Source organism: Symsagittifera roscoffensis, chromosome 1 (assembly GCF_963678635.1).
Source record: "Symsagittifera roscoffensis chromosome 1, txSymRosc1.1, whole genome shotgun sequence".
In the NCBI taxonomy this organism is placed as follows: Eukaryota; Metazoa; Xenacoelomorpha; order Acoela; family Convolutidae; genus Symsagittifera; species Symsagittifera roscoffensis.
In genome coordinates, this window is record NC_087062.1 from 42,571,766 (window position 1) to 42,597,410 (window position 25,645).

At 38.6% G+C, this 25,645-nt stretch overlaps 3 protein-coding genes across 3 annotated transcripts; all 3 read left to right on the forward strand.

Moving 5' to 3' along the window:
* On the forward strand, positions 1 to 10,231 carry LOC134844691 (uncharacterized). Its single transcript, XM_063861505.1, has 2 exons — positions 1 to 432; positions 9,083 to 10,231. Exons 1-2 carry the CDS (start codon positions 49 to 51, stop codon positions 9,212 to 9,214), a joined length of 516 nt encoding a protein of 171 aa, XP_063717575.1. The 5' UTR covers positions 1 to 48; the 3' UTR covers positions 9,215 to 10,231.
* Positions 10,232 to 15,531: 5,300 nt separating this feature from the next.
* LOC134844702 (histone H2A.Z-like) lies at positions 15,532 to 16,209 on the forward strand. Its single transcript, XM_063861518.1, has one exon. It carries the CDS (start codon positions 15,691 to 15,693, stop codon positions 16,075 to 16,077), a length of 387 nt encoding a protein of 128 aa, XP_063717588.1. The 5' UTR covers positions 15,532 to 15,690; the 3' UTR covers positions 16,078 to 16,209.
* Positions 16,210 to 22,323: 6,114 nt separating this feature from the next.
* Positions 22,324 to 25,161, forward strand: LOC134856745 (CCR4-NOT transcription complex subunit 9-like). Its single transcript, XM_063873020.1, has 6 exons — positions 22,324 to 22,668; positions 22,905 to 23,025; positions 23,103 to 23,190; positions 24,167 to 24,373; positions 24,614 to 24,708; positions 24,829 to 25,161. The coding sequence occupies exons 1-6, from the start codon at positions 22,391 to 22,393 to the stop codon at positions 25,093 to 25,095; spliced, it is 1,056 nt and encodes a 351-aa protein (XP_063729090.1). The 5' UTR covers positions 22,324 to 22,390; the 3' UTR covers positions 25,096 to 25,161.
* The last annotated feature ends 484 nt before the right edge of the window (positions 25,162 to 25,645 follow it).

Sequence of the window (25,645 nt, forward strand, 5' to 3'; positions counted from 1 at the left end):
TGTTTTTGATTTTTGAACTAATTCGAAGAATATACTGAAATCTTTATCATGTCTGGAAAGATGATCTCATTCAGTTTCACCATCCCTAAGAAAGACTTGCTGGCCCATGTTCAACAGACACCAGGAGCACCCACCCCTACCTCGCCCGAGTATCTAATTGTAGACCAAAGTGGACAGAATTGCACTGGAACATTCAAAATGGGAGCCGGGGCAGGTAATGACCAGGTGAATGTGAAGGGTGAAGCATCAACTTCATGGGGTGTGGATAATGAACAGCCAGAAATGGGTGCCCCAGTTGTTAAAGCGGAGCCAAACTTCAATCACAATGACTCGGGGTTCTCTGATACACAATCTGCGTCACCGGTGATAAAAGCGGAACCAGGTCTCGAGCTGCCAGTTGGAGCACCTGCCATGAATCCATCAATGACCTCGGTAAATATTTAACCTTAATGATATAATAATAGAACACGAACTGCTACACTTTCAAAACAAAACAAGGATAGCCGGTTACTGCGCAAGTAGCACCGAATGTTCCGACCAGTCTTTAAAAAAACAATTTTCTCAAATTAGTGTCGTTTTTCTGCGTGGTGTGATAAAAGGACTGGATGTAAAACTAGAAATTAGGCATATTAGACAGTGATAGTAAAATAGGCAAATTGGACAATAGTTTTTGTAGAAATGGACCCGAAAAAAATATTAAGCTTCCAAAATTTCCAAAGACTACTGAAATCAGGTTTTTGGTTTTATTTCGAGCGAGTAAAGGCCTACTCGCTCGCTTTATTTGCTCGAAATGAGCCAAAAACTCGTAATTTTAAACCGATTTTTTTTGACATTGCACAGCTAAGTTTTGAAAACGCTTAAATCGCGACTGAAAGAGCTTTGATATTGTCATCCGGTACGTATGGATAAACTTAGCATTATTGATGCATTTATTTATGTTTGACCTATTGATATAAATTCAATAACATGTTTGGTCAGTTGACCTCGTACGGATTTACGCCGTATTGAAAACATGAGCAATAGCTCAGACGATAATGTATGATTCTTAAGAACAGTTGTTTTTATCGAACTCACATCAAAGATTCCGTTTATCAATCCGTTCGGATTCGATATACTCACGTTCATACATTGAGGTATGACATGGCGCAACCAGCAGGATTTTCGAAAAACCCGCTAAACAGCCCATTCTGGGAGAAAGCATTGGCTGAACCACTTCTAGAGTGGTCGAAATGGGCAGCAATATTCGAAATGGCAGTATTTGCGAAAGACGGAATCGAAGTAAGAAATCTACAAAGAAATAAACCACCACTAGTTGAGCCTATAGAACCTCGCTATGAAGTTGAGATAACTGGAGAAACGGAAGCCCAAAAGAAAAACCGGGAAGTTAGAAATCAGGAAGAGAGAGTCGGCTTTGAAAACCACGTGGTCAAGGCCAGAGAAAAAGGAGTTTTATGTAATTCTTTCCGGTGGAATGAGGCAGACGCAAAATACTAAGATACATTTTCTCTGCCTTGGAGCCGAGGGGCAACGACAAGTCCAACAAATGAGACCGGGCCTTGATCTACGTACGGTGACTAAAGAAATTTAATAACGACCTTAGAAGATTTTTTTTGTCACAACCAGAATTGTAGCGTTTGAAAGATACAACTTCATTTGGAGAAAACGGAAAGTCTTGAACAATTCCATGCAGATCTAGTTGAACTGGCTTCAAGAGCCGAATGTGGAGACCGAGAAGACGTGTGGGTGAGAGACATGTTCGCCGCATATATGCATGACGAGAAAATTGCCGAGGAACTACTAGCTCAAACGCGAAGCCCACAGGATGCGTATGAATATGCATTACGCCGGGAAAAAGGTATCGAACATAGTCGCTTAAGGAAGATAAATCCTTCCGGAAATCAAACAACAGTAAAACAAGAACCAGTACACTATATCAACAGGCGTGGACGCAGTAATTATGCGAATAATCAGAGTTCACAGAGAAGTCGGGGCGGATTTCTCGGTCGACCATATCCACGTGGACAACAAAATACAGAGGACAACAACAATAACGAAACACAAACTTCAATACTCAGAAACATTTTTACAAATGTAGCCAATTTGGACAGAACCACTTACAATCGTGTCCCGCAAAGGATAAAATTTGTTCAAAATGTGCGAAACGTGGGCATTTTGCTAAAGTGTGCCGTTCAGGAAACGTCATTTATATGAGGGACCGCAATGATGAGGAACAACAGGAGGAAATTGATACTGAGAGTCAAGGAACGGATAACGATCCAGTAGCATTCGCAGAATTTACATCCAAAGATGGTTGAAACGAATATCAAATTGATAAATTTATGGTAATGGCAATTTCGGAAGCTTTCGAAATTAAAAGCATGGCCAGCTTGTCAGAAGATGATCTTAAAGGACACATAGTTAAGCTAAAGACGAAAACAGAAGAACTGTTCGCTATCGCCGATTCCTGGAGTCCAATGTCGTTTTCAAACAAAAAAAACAGCTCGGAGGCTACACGAAAATGACAAGTCAGCATTGTTCAAACGTATCCCACCGGAAGACGCTGCTCGAACTTTGGCATGTTACAATAGCGAAACAATAATCCCAAAAGGATGATTGATTATAACAAATGAATCAGGAGGTTGGAAAATACAAGCCGCCGCATTCATCATTGTTGACGACCAGAAAACAAAGAGCAGCCGTGGTCGAGTGGGTTAGGCACACGTCTCTCAACACGAGGGTCATGCGTTCGAATCCACGAGGGTCATGCGTTCGAATCCCGCTTCGGTCACTGTTGGAGGGGTCCCAGTGTTATCCGCCTCAAGGTGGGACGGCTGCGGCGAAATGGATGACATCTCCCCCTCCCCCACGGTTGGTCCTGCACTAAGCAGGCCGGGGGCTAATTTTAAAAAAACAAAGCAAACATCATAGGTAGAAATATGTTACCACAGATCGGAATTAAATTAGTTCAAGAAAAACAAACGAGGGGACGTGCTGAATATACACGAACCAGAAGAATCAAACCCTAATATTAAATAATGGGTAAAAGACAATTTTCCACAATTATGTGTACGGATTGGAAAGTCAAAAAACCACGTTATGCGAACGCACTTCAGCAAAGACGTTATTCCGATCCAAAAAAGGACGCCGTATCCCAGTGCACCTACAAGAACGAGTCGAAAAAGAATTCAACAAGCTTATCGACCAAAAACACTTAATAAAATTGGATAAATGCTCGGATCGACAATTCATCAGTCCGATGTTAATTATCCTGGAAAAAGACCAGACGGTCAAATTGGCTTTAGATTCAAAAAAGATAAACAAATTTATTTACAAGAACAAATATCAAATGCCTAATTTTGATCTGCTGTTAGACAACATAGCACAAGTGGTGAAATCGAACAATAATCAGCAAACTTTATCCTCAACATTAGATTTGCGATATGCGTACTCACAAACCCGTTGGACAAATCAACTCGAGAACAATGTAGTTTCAGTTTAATTGGTGGCAATGCCACCTGGACGTATCAATTTCAAACCGGATTTTACGGCCTCACGGATATGCCAGCTGAATTTCGAAATGCTATTGATTTGACACTTACCAATTGCTCGAATGCGTAACGCACCTCTGGATGACATAATCATAGTAACGAAAGGATCAATCGATATACACAAACAAAAACTTCAAACGATCTTGGAAAAACTAGTTGCGGAAAACCTCGCAATATCACTGGACAAATGTAAGTTTGCGTGTAGACAAGTTGAGTGGTTAGGGTACACCATAAACAGCGAGGGCACTAAACCATTAATAAGAAAAACAGAGGCGATTGAAAAACGGTCACCACCGAAAACTTTAAAACTACTAAAAAGTTTTATGGGCTCCATACACAACTCACAAGGTACATTCCTAATTTAGCAGACGGCAGCTGCATTACGACCTTTACTAAATAATACAGAGGAAAATAAACCAAATAAGTGGAAACCGGAACACGATGCATCATTTAAAAATATCATTAGGTTAGTCTATGAAATAACACAGAACAAACATTTTGATTAACACTTGGAAAAGCTCATAATATGCGATGCCTCCACCTCAGGTTTAGGAGCGTCACTCGGGCAACATTCAAAAGAAGGCTGGGTGGCGATAGCTCATGCATCGCGTTTTTTAAATTCTCTTGAGGAGACATATTCAGTTAATGAGTTAGAATTACTTGGGGTAGTTTGGGCCTTCGAACCTTTCAAATACTATCTTTATGGAAAACATTTTATCGTCATCACTGATCATCAAGCTTTGATCAACGATTTAAACGCAAGTGATAGATCAAAAACCACTCAAAGCAGATTAATACGCTGGATTGACCGACTAATCTCATTCCATTTTGATATCAAACATATGGCGGGCAGCAAAATGGGCCTAATAGACTATGTCAAGAAATCCAGTTGGATTGGCAATACCCCCAAGCGAGTACGTTGAGGAATTCGTTGATGCATCAATTAATGAACAACCTCGAAATGATTGACAACGTCATCCTTAATAATTTAGCCAATCGGAACTTGGCACCGTCTCAGCTGATCAAGAAGCGCGCGGAAAATAAACGGCTAATAATTAGCACTTCAAACTCTCAATTGAAAGAACAAATTTCCATAAATTTGCAAACGCTGAAACAAAATCAGTTCTGCTGAAATCAATTAAACTCAGTCAGCTCTCTCTCAAAAAATAAATTCAACGATCAAACCACACTCTCAGAAAAACATTTCAGCGATCTTAAACTCAAAAAATCTTGTCAATAACATAAACTGAATGCGAAAAATTGAATCGTAAGACAGACATCAGAAATTTTAACGGCGGATTCATTCCAGATGAGGTTAAGACTTTGGAACCTCGAGGCAGAAAGGACGAAGAAATATCAAACTGACAGGGGTCTTGCGACAGAGAGGAGAGCTTATCGGACCCTCGGTGGCATAAACGACCGCCAACCGTCAGGAAACAAAAACCAACAGACACCACCACTTCATCACCAAAGGATACCGTCAAGGACGCGCGAGAACTGCTTTCCTCGAGGCCATCGACAAAGAATTTCCCACAAATCATATTCTGTGAAGACGCGACGAAAACACAGACACCAACCACACTCAAAGTGAGAACGACACAAGCCGTCCAAAGCGAAGACTACAAAGCAATGTCAGGCACACAAACCGATAATGCGCAACAGAGACGAACGAACACGGCGTGAGCTGAGTCAAGTGCAACATTGTCAGTCAGGAGGAACGTGCACCAAACGAGGAACCCCCCACAATGACCAACACGCAACTCGAGGCAAGCCACCACATGATCACGGAGGGGATAGTGGCCATAATCAGTCAGGCAACAATGACGAAATCAGAAGAGGACACACCGCTGTTTCGTAAAAAACTACAAAAGGTGCTGGGCGTAAAATTCATTTCCGCCGCTACCAGAAAAGTTAGTAATATGAGACCACTCATCAATTTTGTTAAAAACGGGATAGGGAATCGTTTAAGTCCTCATACGGCCAGTATTGGTACAACGTACGCAACCGATTTCACGTCCGCGAAGACAGCCTGCTCATTGACGAACGTATCGTCGTTCCTACACAGCTGCGTCAGACAGTGCTGGATAGCCTACATTTGACACATCTAGGAAAGAAATACTCATTCCAAATGGAACCTGTTGTAGAACCTAATGAGGAGGTACAATTAGACTTTGCAGGGCCCCTCTCTGATTAGCTAAATAACGACGCTTACATCTTAGTTGCAATAGATAAATGGTCAAAATCCTCACAGCAAAAGTCGTCACGTCACAAATGCCACGATGGATGTCGCCATAAAATTTATGCAACGATATATTTCGAATAATGGGGTACCTCGACGACTACGATGTGATCAAGTCCAAACATTTGGAGCCAAAAAATTCCAACTTTTTTGTAATACAAACTACATAAAATTTCTTTTAGCACCGGTAGATGATCATAGAGCCATAGGGGTAGTAGAAAGAACTATACAAATATTGAAAAGTAGGCTAGGTGTAATGAGAATATAACAGTCTAACAGACAATACAAACTAGCATCTGATGTAGCCGAAATAATAAAAACTTTAGAATAACACCACATGGCGTAACAAAAATCTCACTGTTCGAAGCACACATGGGTAGAAAGCCAAATACTCCTTTATCCATTGTGGCAACAACTAGCTCACCTAATAACCCTAATTTGGAAAATGACCGAAAGAACCTCACAACGCCGCCTCTACCAGCAGAAATTATGCAAGACTTGCAACAATGGTCGGAGGACGAGGTATCAGTAAACCGACGCTCACGGATACAACCAAAAACACAAGAAACGAGCAAACCATCAACACAACTAACATCAGGTGCACAATCTAAAAGAATTATAGAAATAAGTAAAAATAAACTGAATACTAGGTATAAAGGATACAGGCACCAATTGACAGAAACATTACAATAAACGATTAGATCAAGTGGTGAGAAAAACAATCCGAGTGGCTACTAAGGTGAAGGACCCTGAAACATTCGCACAAAAATACAAAACTATTGACGGGACATGGGTGCAATCATTCGGGAAACAACCCAGATTATTAAGAAATTGTGGAGTTGCATTTGTTCCTAATCCTTTAATCTACGGACCGTGCCGACCTTCACGGTTTAGTGATTACGTCGCGTACAAATCCGCAAGGATATCAAGACCTTGTCTACGTTTTTTAGACATCGAAGACCCAAATGCGCCCCACACAATGTTCAGAGGATATGGAAACAGGACTAACCAGGAAAATGACGAGAAAGGAACATGCAGCAGACAATCAAGAACAAAGCAATGGACAAAATAGCCCAGCCATACGACGGGCCAAACCAGCTGGACGAAGAACGGGCGGACGCCCCTGTAACAAACCTCGAGGAATGAGCCTAAACACGATAAAACCCCAGCGCAACAAAAGCCACGACAAAGGACACAACCGTGTCAAGCGAAACGAAGAGCGAGAATTCATCGACAACATCAGGAACATCCGGGCCATCACCAAAACGGTTGAACCAAAAGAAAACTCCACCAGCAACAACAACGACATCAGCCAATACGATACCAACAAGACGATCAGTTCATCACCTTCAAGCAACATTAGCGAAAGCATTGGGTCACCCTATTCCGATCAACACGATCGACGAAGCACGAAGTGATAAACAAGCATTAAGATTCAACATCGATTCGCCGCATGAACAACCAACATCGCCATCAAAACCGAGCCTGAAATCCCTATTTCAGGAAATTGGTTTTCTGACGACACCCGAATATCAGGCCTGCTTGAATTTCTTTGAGGCGATAAGGCCTAAAAGTACGGACAAGAAAAATAAAGAAATCATAGACCTTACCTCAACAGTCGAGTCCTGACAAGAACGAAATTTTGTTTCTCGAAATGAAGAAAACGCGAAAAGCAGCGGACAACATAACAGACGAAACACACCAGGAACATGAAAAGCAGGAAGACGACAATAACAACAACAAAGAAACAAAGGAAAAAGAATATAACAATGGCAACTGAAAGAAATAGACGTGGAGGCACCAGTCCCCAAGGGACTCTAAACTCAAAGTTTAAAAACGGTTCGTTTTTGTTCCGTTGAAGGGGGAGTGTCATCCGGTACGGATGGATAAACTTAGCATCATTGATGCATACATTTATGTTTGACCTTTTGATATAAATTCAATGACATGTTTGATCAGTTGACCTTGTACGGCTGTTCGCCGAAGTGAAAACATGAGCAATAGCTCAGACGATAATGTATGATTCTTAAGAACAGTTGTTTTATCGAACTCAAATCAAAGATTCCGTTTATCAATCCGTTCGGATTCGATATACTCACTTTCATACATTTAAGTATGACAGATATGTTATATCACTGGAACTACTACAAAGAGTATTTGTGGTTTCTAATTTAGTTTATAAAACACGACCGAAAGCTGTTTTAAATGATACATCAATTGACTCACTCCGATGATAATTTATGGTACCTGATTTTGTTAAAAAACATATAAAACACACCCGAATACAAAGGTCCTCCCCATTATCAATGGTCGGAACATGAAGCTGATTGCTGTGCATGTGGCAGAGAATTTTGGACCGTTCTGATCTCAAAAAAGATTAAAATCAGAAAATAAACGAAACGTATGAAAAACATCGATTGCAAATGTTTCATTTTGCTGTTTAAGCACGGGCGACTGAATTAGATTAAAAAAAACGGCAAAAATGAGAAGGTACATTGCTCATATGAAGCTAGCTTGTAAACATTAAAATAAAGTTTAATTTTAGGTGGGAGGTTAGATCAGCCTTCCATCTAATTTAGACGGACAACCGAAAATATTCAGAAACGTTTTTCTCGAAACTAAGTGAACGTTTTTTTAAAATCCTAGTCACGACTAATATGTATTTAGTATGATACCGCACCTGGCCCTATGCGGGATTTTTATCCTTAGGCCATAGAATCCTGAAGCGATAACTCTTATATAGGTCTTGATGATTTTTGTTTGTTTTTTTTTCAGAAAAAAAGTAGATTTGTTCACGCTCAATTTTCCTGGCTTGACTTTTTATTTTTTTTGTAAGTTAAATTCATTTCCTTTGTTAAAAGGAAGGTAAACTCCACTAAAAATGTGATCGGCCTCAAATTTCGGAAATGTAGTTTTATAACCAGATTTTCCAATGAAATAAAATTTTAATCAAAAACCTAATGATCCAGTCTTCTCAAATTGGGTTAATTTTATAATAAAAGCACAAATCAGCAATTGTTCGTGAAATTCAAAGAGCTCAAAGAACATATATTTTTTCTTCTAAATTCGAAAGTTGAATTTTTTCAAAAAAAACAGCAATTTTTTTCTGTTTTGCGTTCATTACTCTTTTCCCACCGACAGTTGGCTATGTTTTTAAATAATCTTGCGTTTTCAAAGCTCCCTTCGGCCATTTTTACTTGTTTGCAAAAGCAACTTCGCCTCAGTGTAAAATAGTATGTGGAGGCTTCTGAAAAAATATGCGATTTGGGATAACTTCTTGAAGATTTTGTTTCAGACACCAGTGAAGCACGAAGGCGTAGTAATGGATGCAACTTCTGGTAAAAACAAGTGCACCTTCTGTGGCAAGTTGTTTGCGACCAAAGCAGGAGCAACGAAACATGTCGCCTCTCAACACAAATCAGCCTAGAATGTCAGACAGATGATATAGTTTAACTTGTTTGAAACTCATCGGATTGAAATTTGAATTTATGCACTTGCTATAGGCGGGTGTTTTGTAGTCTAGTAATTGAATTAGACTGAAATTTTTGAGTGCTTTCAGAATGAAGCGCAATTAGGCTACGATAATTGTGAAGTAGATGAAAACGCCATCTACTGGATGGTTGAAACGTTGTGAACAGAATTTTTGCTATGCATAAATTTGTTATTTGAATTTTAGCTGTTGTGTTCTTGTTAGAAGCTGTATCTGCATTCAATGGGATTTTATTGCGAAGCTGATATTGATAACGATGAATTTAACTTCCGAAACTCGCAGTTTTTTTTGCAGTATGAAAGAAACTGTTAATTGATAGCTTAGCTTACTGATTTTAGAGCTTGCATTTTCAGAAGGCCTTGGTCTAGCTTTGTTGCTACTGGTCATTGAAAACAATCAGTTAGGAACTTGAATGAATAGTGTGAAAATGTCTGGAAGACAGATCTCATTCTCATTTACTGTTAAGAAGGAAACTCTGCTGACCCCTAACCCGGCAGGTGCTGAATATCTCATCATGAGCAAAGACGGAAGTGCGTGCCAAGGCCAGTTCAAGTTTGACGGAAAAGTTGACCCACCAGCTGCTGAACAGAGCGCATCATCGGCATTTGTGAAATCCGAGCCGGGCTTGGAACAAAATGAAGTTTCAGGTGCTCAGGTAACACCAACTGTCAAGGATGAGCCTATGGATTTCGGGAATGCGACTCCTGCAGTCAATGACTCTGGTTATTTCGAAGGGGAACCTGATATCAATAACAACTTCTAGAGCAATACGAATAGAAGCGAACCAAAACTCAATGAATTGAACTTGTTTTTGTTAGTTGTGAAAAGAAAGATTTGCAGTAAAATAGACGTTGAGAATTCTGATTATATAAATTTCGAATGAAATAGCGAACTCAAAATAGATAGCCTAAATAGGCGTTAGTTTAATTGAAGCCGTGCCATGATTGTTATTAATTGTTTTTTTTTCTGCCGATCAATTCTGATCATCTGATTCGTTCAAGCTGGATCTGTTATGGTTGAAGTCATTTCAGGATTGTTGTTTTTTGAAAGTTCGTTGATTTGTTTGGCAAAATACTTGTACTTCTTTCTATCTATGGAAATGGCTGCATCATCAGGTCGACAACTGTCTCTATCCTTTACTGTTAAGAAAGAAACGCTGCTTTCTCCTAGTCCAGTGGGATCAGAATTTCTGATAGTCAGTAAAGACGGCTCACAATGCAAAGGAAAGTTCAAGTTTGATGGCAAAATTGAAGCACCTCTTCCTCAACAAACCGCTACCTCCTCTGTTAAAACAGAACCTGGCCTGGAAGCGCCGCTTCCGGAAGCACCTGGTGTAGTGGTTCCGGTCAAGGACGAGCTAATGGATTGTGGTAGTGGCACCCCAGTTAACGATTCTGGATTCTTTGACGACGAAAACAACGACAGAAATCAAAACCCATCACCAACTGAAGAACCTGAAGTTCAAAATCAAACCTGTCCCTCTATTGAAGTGAATGCAATGTCTATAGAGGCGTCGGTTGAAACTGTAGGAAATACTCAAGTCAAAGCGGAACCAGTTGATGCAATTTCTGTAGTTTCTGGTAGCTCAGCATTTGTGACGCTTGATCCAGACGGTTCTGGCAAGTTTCTCTGTTCAGGGTGCCAGAAGTTGTTTGCTAACAGAGCAGGCGCAATGAAACACTACAAGATTCAGCATCAAAAGTTGCCAATGTTGCCTGCATAACGCTCTAGAAGTATTGTTTTGAAAGCGGCTGTGTTAGATATTTGTTTTACAGAAACAATTGTTCTTAGTAATGTAGATATATCTCCATTTGAATAGTTTTTATTAAAAATCATTTGTTGTATTAAGAATCTAACTTTGCGTTTTTTCTTGATCGATAAAACTCTTGAGCGTTATATAACTATGTTTAAACCATTCCATTTAAAAAATATTCTAGGTATAGTTTATAACAAACTTATTATGTGTCTCAAATGTGGGACTTATTTTTACCTGGATGTGGCGAAATTAGACGGCATTGAAATTGGAATGCGTTTTTTCATTTGGGAGAGCAAGTGCCTTCTACTCAGGAAGTAGACGTTTTCTCCCATGAAACATTTTATTACAAAATGTAAGAAAAAATTGAACTTGCTTTAGTATAAAACCCCGACGCTTCGAGGACTCTTCTCACTTCTGGTCTAGCGTTAACGCGCGTGCCTTGAGTTCTTAGATTTTGGGTATGAATCCTGGTCAAACCTTGCTTTTCAACTTAATTACACGAACCAGCTTGCGAGCGTTGTGTAAATTAACGAATCCAATCTAACTTGCAACTATAAGTCCTGGCACTTTTCCTGCACGTCATTGGCAATTTCTTGTTCTATTGGTTCTAATATATTTTTTGCTGATTCAAGTGATCATGGCGCAGATATGAGGACGTGAGACTCGTAATCTCCAGGCCGGCGGTTCGATTTTGGCACATGGAAACGATTCTTTTTCAGCGATTTTTACCTTTTCTCTCCTTATTCCACTTTTTAGAGCTTTCTCATTTGTCTACAAAGTGCAGCTTTGCGTGTGTTTGTTTTTTTTCTGTGAAATTTTGAGCGGACTATCGCTTGCCTGTTTACTTTGTAGGCTTAATTTCCAAGGAACTTTTTTTCTTTTGTTTTAAACAATTGTTATTATTATTGAAAGTTTTGAACTCTGACTCTCAATACACACTTTTTTTGTTCTAATAGTTTCGGCGTATGTTATATTGGATCAGGCACTTTATAGTGTGTCGGGGTGTAAAAACTTAATTGCCCAAAATCTTTTATGGCGTTTTATGTTTCGGATGAGCGTCTATCCAAGTACTGTCCCTTATTGACCGCTCGGTGACCAATAGTAATCGTTTGTGTTACGCTGCTGATCGTGTTTTGTGACTGTTTTTTTTTGTGAAATTAAACATCAGTCGAGACAAATTTATGAGGCTTTTGTAGTTAGTTTCATTTTCTATTCGCCAGCTTGCTATGCAAATCTTACGTTATCACAACTTTTGCGAAGCTCCACACCTCCACTTCGCCTCTGTAAATTGCTTTTGGAACAGTTTAGAAAACTGATTTTTCAGAGACGTTTGTTTTGTGGATATTGTCAATTGTTTTCAGTCCACATCGGTCTGCCGCTTAATTTAAAAGCATGAAGATGGGAATGGCGGCAAAAAACAATGGGAAACTTCTAAGAAACATTTTGAATTAATTTGAGTCAGAATTATTGCATAAAATTGAGACGTTGTCCGATAAACTGATCATTTTGAGCCAAAATTGGTGTTAGTTCTTGTAACTCTTTGAAAAGCGTAAAATTGCTGCCGGCACTTAGTTTGTTTTGGGATGCGTGAGAGTTTTGATTTATTAGGTGAACAAGGGAGTAGTTCGTTTTGGGATGCGTGAGAGTTTTGATTAATTAGGTGAACAATGGAGTAGTATGATTGTGGTGTTGTAGCTGTATGTGATATAAGAGCACCACAGTCCTTCCGGCCGGGGCTAAGTCTTTTACCAGACCGATCTTTTACTAGACATATGCAATAATTCACTTAAGATGAATTAAAATTAGTGGAAATGAAAGCCGTTAGAACAAAACTTCGGTGAAAAAACGTGAAATCATTGTCTTTACATCTGTATATCAAATATGTTTATCGAGTCTCGTAAAAGGTCCATGTGATAACTTTTCTGGTAAAAAGTCGGTATAGTAAAAGGTCGGCCCCCCTCCCCCCTTCCGGATGTTATTCTTATTGCAAGAAAAAGTTGAATGAATTTTTCACGTGTGGAAAATAATCGAATAACTTATTTGTTTTAAACAGTCTGAAGGAAATATTGGATTTTCGCATTAATAATTTAATACTTTCCGAGAATTACAGTAGAAGATGCACTCCTTAGTATGTTCATATTTTATCGTTAATTGAGTGGGTTTGAAGAGATGAATAATTCGAAGCAAGGTAATAATGGTATCAGTATAAAAAGTAAATATGCTCGTCTGAATCTTTTTCATTCACCATTTTTCGTGATCGTTTTTGGCTAATACCAAACCATTTATTCGATAAACCTAGCGCGAGATGATTAATTAACCTACAAATGTCTATATGAAGCAGAGTAAAATTTGACAAAACAGTCAATTTTAAGTTTTTACTCGGCGAGCGTAGTGTTGAAGGTTCTGTCTTTTTTCCTAATGCAGGTAGCAAATTTTTCCTCGCCTTAAATCGAAACAACAGTTTTTGAGATACACTTTTGTATCACTTAGAAAATATCAATGCCATGAGCTGAAATGCTGAAATCCTTAACCTGCGATAAATTTTGTAAATTTTTAGAGGTCTGAAAGTTGTCAATTTGGTGGAATAAATTTTGTGCGTTTTATGCGACCAACTTATCTATTCGGATGGATTCGATTTGCTATCTCTTATTGTAATTTCAGTAAGAGTTATCTATTTTCGGGCGTATAGGCTTTTGAAACGCATTTGTCCAATACTGATCTTAATCTTACTCTTAAGTCTCATTAGATCTTACAGAAATACTGAAAACAATGAGGTCAGGAGATCAAATGTATTCTGAATATAATTTTCGACTGGTTTGGGTTAGGCGAGTTATTCAAGCAATCATTTTCAAAAGAATTAGTCAAAGTAATTGTTTCTAGTAATTACCTACTTTTTTTCTTTGTTTTCATGAGGGTAATTATAGTTCATGGTTTTCTGGTTTTTATAGGCGCCAAAATTTTCTCTTATAAATAAAACTTATCGATTTTCCTGCTAGAAATTTTCTTTTTTTCGGATGATTGGCTTCTGATTCTTCTAAAAATGCGTGAAATTAGTTCTACTTGTAATTAATTTGATAGTTTTATGGTTGAAGCAATTTTAGTTGAATTGTATTGTTTTAATTTGTCAAAAAAATGATAATTTTCTAGAATTTTTCGTAAGTTTGACTTGAATTTTTTGTCTACAAAGGAATGTGGCGTCAAATTCTGCACGAGATTTAGGCGTGTGGTTGTTGAAAAACTTTCATGTTTATTTTTGTTTCAATTTTTGGCGTTTTTTTGTTGTGATCTAGCTTTTTTACAGTTGCGTATAAATTTCATAACTGATAGTTCTTGATTGCGTTGTTTTCATAGGATTTAAGAGTTTTTCAGATTTTCTGCAAGATGGTGGCAATTGTTCAATTTTTGCATTCATGTGTTTGAATTTTTTTTATTGTGATCTTGTACTATAGCGGATAGCATTTTTATCCCGACTGTGCTTATTGGATATGCAGATTGTTTGGTTGCAATATTTAATGAAAAGTTTTTGAGTACCTTAAAAATGACCGAAATGTTTTATCGTTTTCATCTATTGGTTATCAGAAAGAAGTGGATGGAGTTAAGCCCAAATCATTCTTTTGTTTTGAAGATAATTGACTTCCATAACAATTGCAAAAAAATTTCTGATTTTTGTGCCTACGATTTCAACAAAATTCATTCATGTTCAACAAAACTCGTTTAAAAAATTATCTTTTGATTTTTGGAGCTTTATTGTGTATCGCAAGTAGTGCGAAGCTCAGCTTCGCGTCTGTATATTAGTTTCAAATCCAATGGCAATGCGGCCCAATTAATCTAGAGTTTACGCGAATGGTTGGTAAGATAAAGCCCTGGTGTGCAATTCCTGTGAGCGAGACCTGTATTTTTTTCAAAGCTGGAAATTTATGCTTTAAAAAATCCCAGTTCCCGGACTATCTTGACTCCTTTTTTGTCGACATCGTTCCCGCGGTACAAATTTTTTTTGTAGGCTTAGCTTTTGGATACCATTTGTTAGAATACGTAATCTAAATTTTGAATGGCGCAGGTAATTAAGCTCCCAGATTTCGTACATTTTCAAATTTCGGGTCAAAATTTTTTTGGCGTATGCTATGTTGGTTTTTAATTTGCCTCCTTTTACGTCGTCCGACAAGATTTTTTGATGTGTGCGTGCTTTAGGTTGTTTTTAGCTTTTTTCCCGGCTTAACGGGCGTCTTCTCAAATTTTGTCTGCTCAGTTACCGCTCGGTAATTTTTGTCGTAAAGCTATTTCTGCATTCTTAAATTCCTGCTTTCTGATTTCATAATTATCTAATCGAACCCTCTTACCGACTACCAAAAATAGATTTTTTGTTTGTACTTGTAGCTGTGCTCTGAACCTTCTGTGCTACTTGCATAGCAAGTGCCACTGTTTGTTAAATTTTGTTTTTTTTTGTCCATCTATATACATCTTAGAATGCTTATAGCCTTGTAGCGGGATTTAATACCGGATCTTGCTAAAATTGTCATCTGCGCAGATTGGACTGTATAGCCACCTCGGTCTCGAAATCGAGACATCACATCATTTTTTAAAATTTACGGAAAGATAGAATTTTCAGGTTTCTTGTGACAAAAAAGTTTGTTTTTATCCTGAGACCGGGTTGCGTAAAATGGGTGGGGGAAAGTCGGGGAAAGGCGCTGGAAAAGTGAAGAGGCCAGCTATGTCCAGGTCTCACAGGGCGGGTTTGCAGTTCCCAGTCGGCAGAATCCATCGCTTTCTCAAGTCTATGATGACGTCACAAGGTCGAGTGGGTGCAACTGCTGCTGTGTACAGTGCGGCTATTTTGGAATACTTAACGGCAGAAGTTTTGGAGCTGGCGGGAAATGCGAGTAAAGATTTGAAGGTGAAGAGAATCACTCCCAGACATCTGCAACTGGCTATTCGTGGCGATGAGGAGCTGGATACGCTGATCAAAGCTACTATTGCAGGAGGTGGAGTGATACCTCATATTCACAAATCTCTCATTGGGAAGAAGCAACCAAATATGATGAAATGAAACAAACATGCTTTTAGTTATGAAATAGTTAGCGTTGCCTAGATGAATTGAAGATTCTGCAACTTTGACTGACGTTATCAATACTGTCTATCGTTTATTTTGTTTCTTGTGTTCGCAATATTTATAACTTGAGTTGATGTCTTGGAAATTTCAATTTTTATTGTGAATTGCAATAGTTTTTTTTTGAAAAATCTTGGCCAAAGCTTTTTTCAATACTCATTAGCTACGGATGATATTGATAAGTTCAAAGAATAAAGAATGGCAGATTGATTGCCTTGCCATGACGAAATTCCCGAGGCGCTATAAAATGTCCCCGGACTTACATCGGGGTATTCATAAATTGATAACCAGAAACTTTGTATTTAGTTTTTTTTTTCAAATATTTAGTTTTCTTCTAGCATTTCAGTGTCTTGATTGTGTTTTTCCTTAAGTTTTCGTTGCTTTCTCACACGCGCGAAGAACCAAATTGTTGAAAAATAATGGCTTACAACCCGCATATGGACTACAACTTGAATGCACAAGGTGGCAGAGTAGTTTCGTTCTCTTTCAAGATCGAGAAGAGCCAACTGATGGCACCTAGACAGACAGACTACGTGCTAGTGAGTCAGGACGGGAACCACTGCGGAGGAAGCGCCAAGTTCAACGGAGTGACGTCAGACGACAGAATGAACTACAATGAACCCCATCAGCCTAACCAGAGCTCATCAGTGGTGTGTGACACTGCTCCACACTATGTGAGACAGAACAGCAGTCATCCTGCAGCTCACGCGGGGTCATCGATGGCGCCGGCGTCCTACTCGAATTACGTGAAGCCAGAGCCCACTGAGGATATATGGCAACAGATTTCTCAGCTTAATGACTCTGGTTTCGTAGAACATGATCCCAATTTATACGTCAATCAGCCCGATGGGTTCGTGACCAAGAATGAACCACAATACTAAAATTAGTTCGAGCATGATTTAGTACGAGTCTGTGAAAGCAATTTCTGATTACAGTTTTTGAAAGTAGAAAACATATTATTTATTTACACGATTATGCTACATTTATATTAATTCAAGCGTGGCCCATACCGATTTTTGTCTAGTTTAACAAAAGGGCGAAAATTCGTAGCAGGTGACATTTCGTAAGAGGCGACAATTCGTAACAAGCGACAACTCGTAACGAGGCTTTTGGCCCGGGGTCGGATTATGCTCGTCTGTGTCCAGGTCTAGGAACTTCGCGGCATCCACCGGCCGAAACCACACACCTGCAGGACTAATTAGGGAGGGGATCTGCGAACAGTTGAAAAGGTTCCAAGTAGTGTGGGGTGCTAGGGAGCCAACGAGTAGTTGAAAAGAAGTTCAGTGGCTTCTTTAAAGCAGTTCAGAATTGTTTGACGAGGGGGTAGGGGCGTCATGAATTAAAAAGAGTGGGCGATATTCCGGACAATGGGGAAATCTGCAGTAAATTGTTCTATGGGGGGATGACTGTTCGCGAAAGCAAGTGGTGACTTGATGCTCATTTAAATAGTTGCTGAGCTAGCGCACTATGACTATTGGGAGCGGCGTGTCATGAACGAGTTTCTGCAGTGTGTGATGACACACCATATCGAAGCCTTTGAAAGGTCTAGTGTAGCAAGGACAGGGCGCAAGGGAGTCGATTATGATTAAAACCGTCTAAGACGTCAAGTTCAAGGGTTGACAGAATGCAGTGCTGACGGAGTGAAAATGTCGGAAACCGTGTTGATGCTTGGTAATTGGTAGATGCTCAGTAAAAATTGGACGAATGGGTCTCTCTGGAGTTCTAATTGCTTGACAAAGAAGTGATATAGGACCGCATGATGTTGACAGCTTAGTGTATCTGGTTTGGGCAAGGGTATTATTTTCGAGTTTTTCCACATAAGAGGGATTATGTTTTCAGACAGCGCGGAATTAAAAAGAAAAGTTGATGGCACAAGGCTAGATGACCGAAGTTTTGAAGTGAATATCGCATCAGACCTCCACACGAGTGCTCGTGAAGATTAGCTGTCGGCGATGGCTTGTTTAGTCTCTCGTGGTTACAAGACAATGTTAGTAGCCAGGCATTGGCAAGCAAAGCCATTAGAACGAGGTTTTGGCTATTAGGCATTGGCGTAACGAGGCATTGGCAAGTATAATACGCTTGCGATGCTTCACTATTATGCGCTTACATTAGGTACGAGAAGACTACTGGGAGTGAATCGGTGTTCTCCGCTTAATCTGTTAAGAATTGTCGCTTGGTGCGGATTGTAGCCTCATGAGTTTGAACTGTTGTTTTCTCAGTTCTGCTCATAACTTATCCAAGCATAAGATTGTGGTGTGTTACTATTTTTTTCAAGCTAAACTGGAGCTCATTTTCAGTATTCAATATCTGTGTCAGTTATTTCCAATATAACCATTTGTTTAAACACGTGATTAACCAATTGGTTAAAAAATGACTTTTGAAACTGGTGTAACCAGTTACCATAAGGTTAAGGCGATTTAGTTAAATACAGGTCTTTTTAGTCAATTGAAACTGCACCGCATATAAGCTTTTCAGGAGTGCCTTCTGAAACGAATTAAGTCCAATGACTTGTTTTTTTTTCACGCCACATCAAACCACTCAGTCGTGCTCGGTGGCGTCCCTTATGCTTGAGGGACCGAAGGCTTTAAACTAATTTTAGCTTACTTACAGCCAATCAGAATTGAGTATTCATAATCTCAATGAAAATTGCGAAAATCTAAAGTAAAAAACAAATCCAGGTCATTACTGTTAATACCGACCGATTAGATAATTAAGCAGATAAGTTTTCAAGACTGAAAAATTCTTATGAACTTGAACTCATAAATCTTGATGTTTATCTGAATAGTATTGCGGTTGTAACCCGCAATTTGTATTATTTTTGATTATTTTATTAATTTGATACATTTTCTGTTAATATTGACTTCGATTTTGTGTGAAGTTTAGCCAATATGAATGCTTAGCGATTTTGATTGGTTGAAATTTTTCAAGCATTCGGTCCTTCAAGCATGAGAACCCTCCCCGTCGTGCTCCATCGATTGATAATTAGAAATTACGGCAATTTAATATAATTTGACTACGTCTGACAAAACTAGCGCTCCGAATACTTTTAAAGCCTGCATCGTTTACTCTAAAATTGTGCGTTTTTATAAATTGTTTTATCTATGTTTAACAGCAAAATTGGTAAAACCGATTTGATTAGAAGTTTTTTAAATTGGTTAATGGTTAAAAAAGATATCTATTTAAAGATATCGGTTGTTTAGAAGATATCAAATGTTTTAGCTCCATTGCAAGAAACTTAGAATCGGTTATGGGTTTTTGGTTTGTTTCTGTATTTTAATTGCTTTTTGAAGCTTCCTTTAGTCATTGTGTACGAAGTGCAGCTTCGCCTCTGATGAAACATTGAAGTAAGTTACTGTACAAGATGCTGCTGCCATTCAAAATGTTTTCCCAGCAACGGCAGTGATTAGAAAATCAATCTTATTAAACAAGCAGACGCTTTGGTTTGAAGGCGGGTTCTTTTTTTTCTTAACTTGGACAAAATGTTGCTCTTTTTGCTCTATCTCACTAACTGTGATCTGCTCTAATTCTGCTTGCCGGTAGCTCTTAATAATAGTATTTGTTTTACCTGCTTTACGGATGCGGGGTGATGAGAAGACAGGAAGGCGATGTGGCTGAGTCGTGAAGAAAATTGATTGGAAATGTAGGTCGGGGTTACGCATGCCGTATGCCGATGTTTTTGAACGATTCTCTGCTTGTTTTTGTGTCTGTTTATCAATTTCAAAGTCCCAATTGCCATTTGTTTGTATTTTCAATATGCTTTTGCTAATAAGATCGACTGAATTGATATTTTCTAAACATAGATCGAGAGAAGAGAGTTTGAATGCGTTTTTACCATTGTGATTGGCAAGGATCTTGCAACCGGGTACTATGTTTTTGTGCCGTTCATATTGCTCATGTTCTCGGGCTCCCAAGAGGCCATGATTTATACGCAATTTGGTTAGATAGTCTCATTTAGTACATGCAAAATTATCGTGGTGGCCTTTAGCTTATTAAATTCCAAGTTATTCAGGGCAAAATTTAAATTTTTGTGCATTTTAAATCTTTTGTCCATCCGAATCTTTGCCTCTTTCTTGCACGTGTTTGCGAAGCTGCAGCTAGCATCTGTATTTATTTTATTTTTTAATGTTTTCCGACGAAATCTCGAGTACCACAAATGATCGTCAAATTTTGAACGAGTAAAGGAAGCGAGAAGGTATGTAATTGGAGAATCAGCTTTTTAAAGCTGCGAAAACTAAGTTTTTATCAGAGTGCATTTTAGTAACGTCTTTTAGTAGTTCTGCAGTATGTTAGTATTTCTTTCATTAATTCTGCCATTTTTAATTCTGACTATCGACTATCCCTGATTGTTCCGACTTTCGAAGAAACAGGAATATTTATGCTTGGTGCGGTTTTTTTATTCAGTCAATTTTCGACTTGCTAACTAAGCGTTTTGACGGAATTTTTTTATACCATCCAAGAGATATTCTTATCCTAAGCTCAAAGTCAAAAATATATTTTGTCTGTGATCATTTTTCGTAAAGTTACGGGCGTTTGAAAATGGCTAATTTGACCAGTTCGGGATAATTGAAGTACGATTATAACACGCGTAAGAAGAGAATTAATGCGTTCAAAATTGAATTGAAGTCACCAATTAAATCCTATTATCACAATACGAGACGCTAAATACACCCGTCGTATTTTACATAGCGTGCTGGGAGAAAAATGAAGAACCAGTGGAGTAGAAAACTTATTTCCCAATTAATTTGTCAATTATTCAACCAAAAGTTTTTTCAATTGGCCCTAAGTGCAGTCGGGACATTCAGGCCTTTGCCCAGATATACGTGCAGTCTTGTTTCTAGGTTTTCGTTCAGATCCTTTCATCACACTACCAACAAAAAAATTAACACAATTAAAAAAATCAGTTTGTACTGTATTGTGGTTTTAATTTCTGTGCTTTTTGCGCAGCAACTGTTTATGCTCATGTTACATAGCTGTTGGTCTCTTGTGATCCATTTTTTAAAGGGAATTTTTTTGAAAAGTTCAAAAAAATTAGCAAAATAATTGAAAGTTTTTTTTTGATTTTTCGAAGCCGTTCTAAGCCTTTGTCTAGCTCCTTTCACCACATCGCTTTCGTCACACCAAGAACGAAATGTATGTTTTAATTATGTTATTTTTATCGTTGTCGTACTTTTTGTGCTACTTGAACAGCAACCTGTAGTTCTTGTTTCAGTTTTTTCAAGGTTTGATTTGTGATGTCGGCTCAATTTTAGTTGGAACTAAAAAATGTTTCATTATGCATTACAGCTCAAAATTGTCTATGACAATTAATTTGACAAACGCACTAGTTTTGTCGGCTTCATACAGATGACTTTTCATAAGTTTTGTCGCAATGCTAATTCAACACCTACACTTGTCTTTCGTGGTATGTTTTTCATAAAATATACTTCCTGCAAGATAAATCGAGAAAAGCGTTTAAAAATCATTCAAATGTTAAATATCGGGGTGTTAAGTTTACAGTTCATAAAATGAGGTTTAAGCAGACCAATGCTGAGTCTGTTACTGGCACCCTGACATCCATTGGAGGAGGCAAATTGAAGCAAATGCGGAAGAATGCTCCCCAAAAGAACATAATCGAGAACAGGAGAAAGAAGCCTGAAAAGATAACGCATTATCGCTCTCCTCGAAAAGATAAAAACGAACCAAGGCGCCAGTGGGCACTATCCGAAATCAAAAGGTATCAAAAATCGACCGAGTTACTTATTCGAAAATTGCCGTTCCAAAGACTAGTTAGAGAGATTAGTATCAATGTTTCAAGTGAAGATTTGAGATGGCAAACTGCCGCTTTAGGAGCTCTTCACGAGGCTGCGGAGGCACATCTAGTTGATCTATTCGAGAATGCGAATCTGTGTTGTATGCATGCGCGTAGAGTGACTATTATGCCTAGAGATATGGTACTGGCTCGTAGGATTAGAGGCGACGTTATCGATATAACAATATGATTGTTTTTGCTTTTGTTTCAAATGTGAATTATACAGTGAAGTAACAAAGTCCATACATAGATTTGGTTAGATTATTTCAGTAGGATTAATTCTATAGCAGTTTTGAGGATTTTGAGTTAATCGTGAGTTCCCTTTTCCTTCTGAATGGAAGGTTAGTTCGGCCTCCCTTTTCCATCCAGTTGTGCTTATTGTCCAATTCGACCACATGATACTAATGATTGGTTTTAATTTCAGATCTTTGAAATAGTCTTTGCAATTGTATTTAAATTAACATCATGAACCCCATTGCTGGATCGAATCAGCAATTTTCCCACAGTATAGGCTCACCAGCAGTATCCTTACCAGCGGGACCGACTGGGGATAGAAGAGGTGGTGCGAGTAGTGCCTCAATGTCTGCGGCCACCCTGGGTTCTGGTTTGGCAGTGGGGGCTGGCTCGAATGTCGCGAGCATGGGAGTAATGCAAGGAGAGGCAGTGAGTCATGAGTATGTGTTCAAGTGGATTGAGGACTTGGGATGCTCGGAGACTCGCGAAAATAGTTTACTAGAACTAAGGTGAAGACGCACGCATTACTTAGGCCCAAATACTGTTGAAATATAAATTTGAATCAACTGCTGATTTTTTTGGACACGCAAGGAAGCAATTTGAATGCACTTGAGTCCTTTTTCATGTATTGTAGGCAGCTGGAAAGGTCAAATGTGAAAAATGGTCAAACCATCGATTATGGTCGAGGGATTTTGAAGTTGCAATTTTAATGAAGTATATACAATGAGTGGATTTACTGTTTCAGCAAGAAGCGTGAATCAGTTCCCGACTTGGCTCCAATGCTGTGGAACTCGTTTGGAACTGTAGCCGCTCTTCTACAGGAAATAACCAACATATATCCTCTTATATTCCCTCCAGTCATGACAATAAGTGTTACTTTCATTATATTTTGATCAAAACTATATTGTCAAGTGTACTTTATTATTTAGTTTGACAATTCTAGGCTCATCAAAGCAATAGAGTGTGCAATGCATTAGCCCTGCTGCAGTGTGTGGCCTCGCACCCAGAAACTAGAACTCCATTTTTACATGGTAAGAGCCGCGTCGGAAAGTTTTTGGGTGGGCATAAATAAATGGTTTTATTTGGATAGTTAGTTGAAAAGTTATGGTAGAATCTTGCCTACCAAAAGTTGTTTAACTGTTTAGTAGTTATTACCCTTGAGATTTGCAAGGGTGTTGCTATCGAGTACCAGACTTTTTTCTCCCGATGAATTCAAATTTCTTTGCGTCCCCGGCACACTTAGCCTGGAGGTCACGAATACGCATGGTACCGCAAAGGTCGTGGATTCGAAGCTGATCAGGACCTGTTTTTTTTTTTCAAACTGGAACTATTGTTTAAAATAAAATTTCCGCCCTATTATTTGTCTGCTTGTTTTTTTTTGCGGCTTAGTTGTCAAATATTAGACTAGTTTTTTTTGCTGAATGCATTGTAGTTGCTTATAGTGTTTTGATTTACTACTGCAATTTGTAATTTTACTTACCTTGAGTTCGTATTTATTAGTTTTTGTTTCGCTTAAATAATTTATTCGGCCCAAATTATTTCTGCCTATTTTTTATCGGCATAGTGTCCTGATTTTGGGTCCTTTCAAAGGAAACACATATTATGCTATCCTCCGGATCGCATTAAATGCTAAAAGTCTAAAAGTAGAATAAATAGTCAAGTTTTTCATGACAAAATTTTTGTTTACGGTTGTAATGGAATTTACCCAAGTTTTGTCGGCCATTGCCGTTTGATAATTGTTTTCGAGTTTTCATTAACGCCTTCGATCGTGTTTCTGGACGTGTTTTCCGCAAATAGAACATCATTCCAGACATCATGATGAACATTTTGTGGACTCTTTCTTTTTCCTTTCTTTGGACTTTCCTGGTGGACTTTGGTGGTGGTGGTGGCTTTCCTTTCCTGTCTGCTGGCTGGCAATGCTATTTGGAAGTGGTATCGCAAATGGTGCGAAGCTCCGCTTAGCCTCTGTGTCAAAATGAAGTTAAGTGATTTCCCATGATATTTCAGCTCAGATCCCTCTGTATCTGTACCCGTTTCTACACACCTCTAGCAAGACTAGACCATTCGAGTACCTGCGTTTGACTAGCCTGGGAGTGATAGGGGCTCTAGTGAAGACAGACGAAGTGGATGTGATCAACTTCCTACTCACCACTGAGATCATCCCCCTCTGTCTGCGCATCATGGAGAACGGATCAGAATTATCCAAGACTGCAAGTGATATTCCACGAAAACCGCTTATGATATTAAACCGATATTTAATTATGAAAAATTAAAGCTCTTGATATACTAAATAGGATAGTTATTCCCAGAAATATAGACGGTGTTAATTCAGTCTCAGATCAACTGGAAGCAACATACTAGCTTTTTGGTTGCATATGCGCTAAGATACTGCGTAGATAAGCAAACGTGGTATGAAGTTTGACCGCATGGAAATAGATTTTTTTTTTCAGGTAGCTACCTTTATCTTGCAGAAGATCCTTCTGGATGAAACTGGATTGAATTACATCTGCCAGACGTATGATCGCTTTTCCCACGTTGCTCTCATACTTGTGAGTAATCTACGTTCAACAAACTTTCTCAAAATTAGTATGATAGCTGTCTAGAGAAAAGTTATTAATTATAGTTGAAGTATTTAATTCTAAAAGAAGACATTGATGTTTCTTTTTCAGGGTAAAATGGTCATGGCTCTTGCGAAAGAACCTTCACAGCGGCTTTTGAAACACGTGATCAGATGCTACCTCCGACTTAGTGACAATCCCAGAGCCAGAGAGGCTTTGAGATCTTGTCTGCCAGAGCAACTGAAAGATCAGTCATTTTTCCAGGCATGTCTGAAAGACGAACCCAACACGAAACGCTGGCAGGCTCAACTCATTCGCAATGTTGAGACACCTAATAACGTGCAACCGTCTGGAGACTCTTTGCATGGAAATAACTAATGACTCACTTAAAAACTCTTAGATGATGCAACTATTTATGCGAGAATTTCGATGTTTTAATTCAAATCATTTTATGGTAAGGCAACTGCTTCTTAGCAATTTTGAGAGGGTTCAAACAACAAATGAGAGGGTTCAAACCTGGATAGGGTAGGATGTTTTTAAACAACTTTTTCGTATACTAGTTAAAGTGAGTCCGCTCGATAAATAGGCATGTTACTTGGTAAATTTATTTTTTTTTAAAATCAAGTTGACTGGTACTGCTAATACATCATAATTGGCTTGCGTCACGTAGCAATTATGTAGACTCATAATTGGCGTGCGTCACTTGAGAAACTTTGTAGACTTAAAATTTTTCACATTCAGTTTTTCCAGTAGAGTTATTGGTCATATTTTTGCTGGCGTAAACGAAGTGCAATTTCGCGTCTATTGAAAAAACTCGATTTCAGAAGTTTTCTTCCTCAGTAATCTCGTAATTTTTTGAAATGCACATTTTAAGCATAATGTGGTTTTATGCTTTCCAAGTTATTACAAGCAAAATTAGTTAGGATGC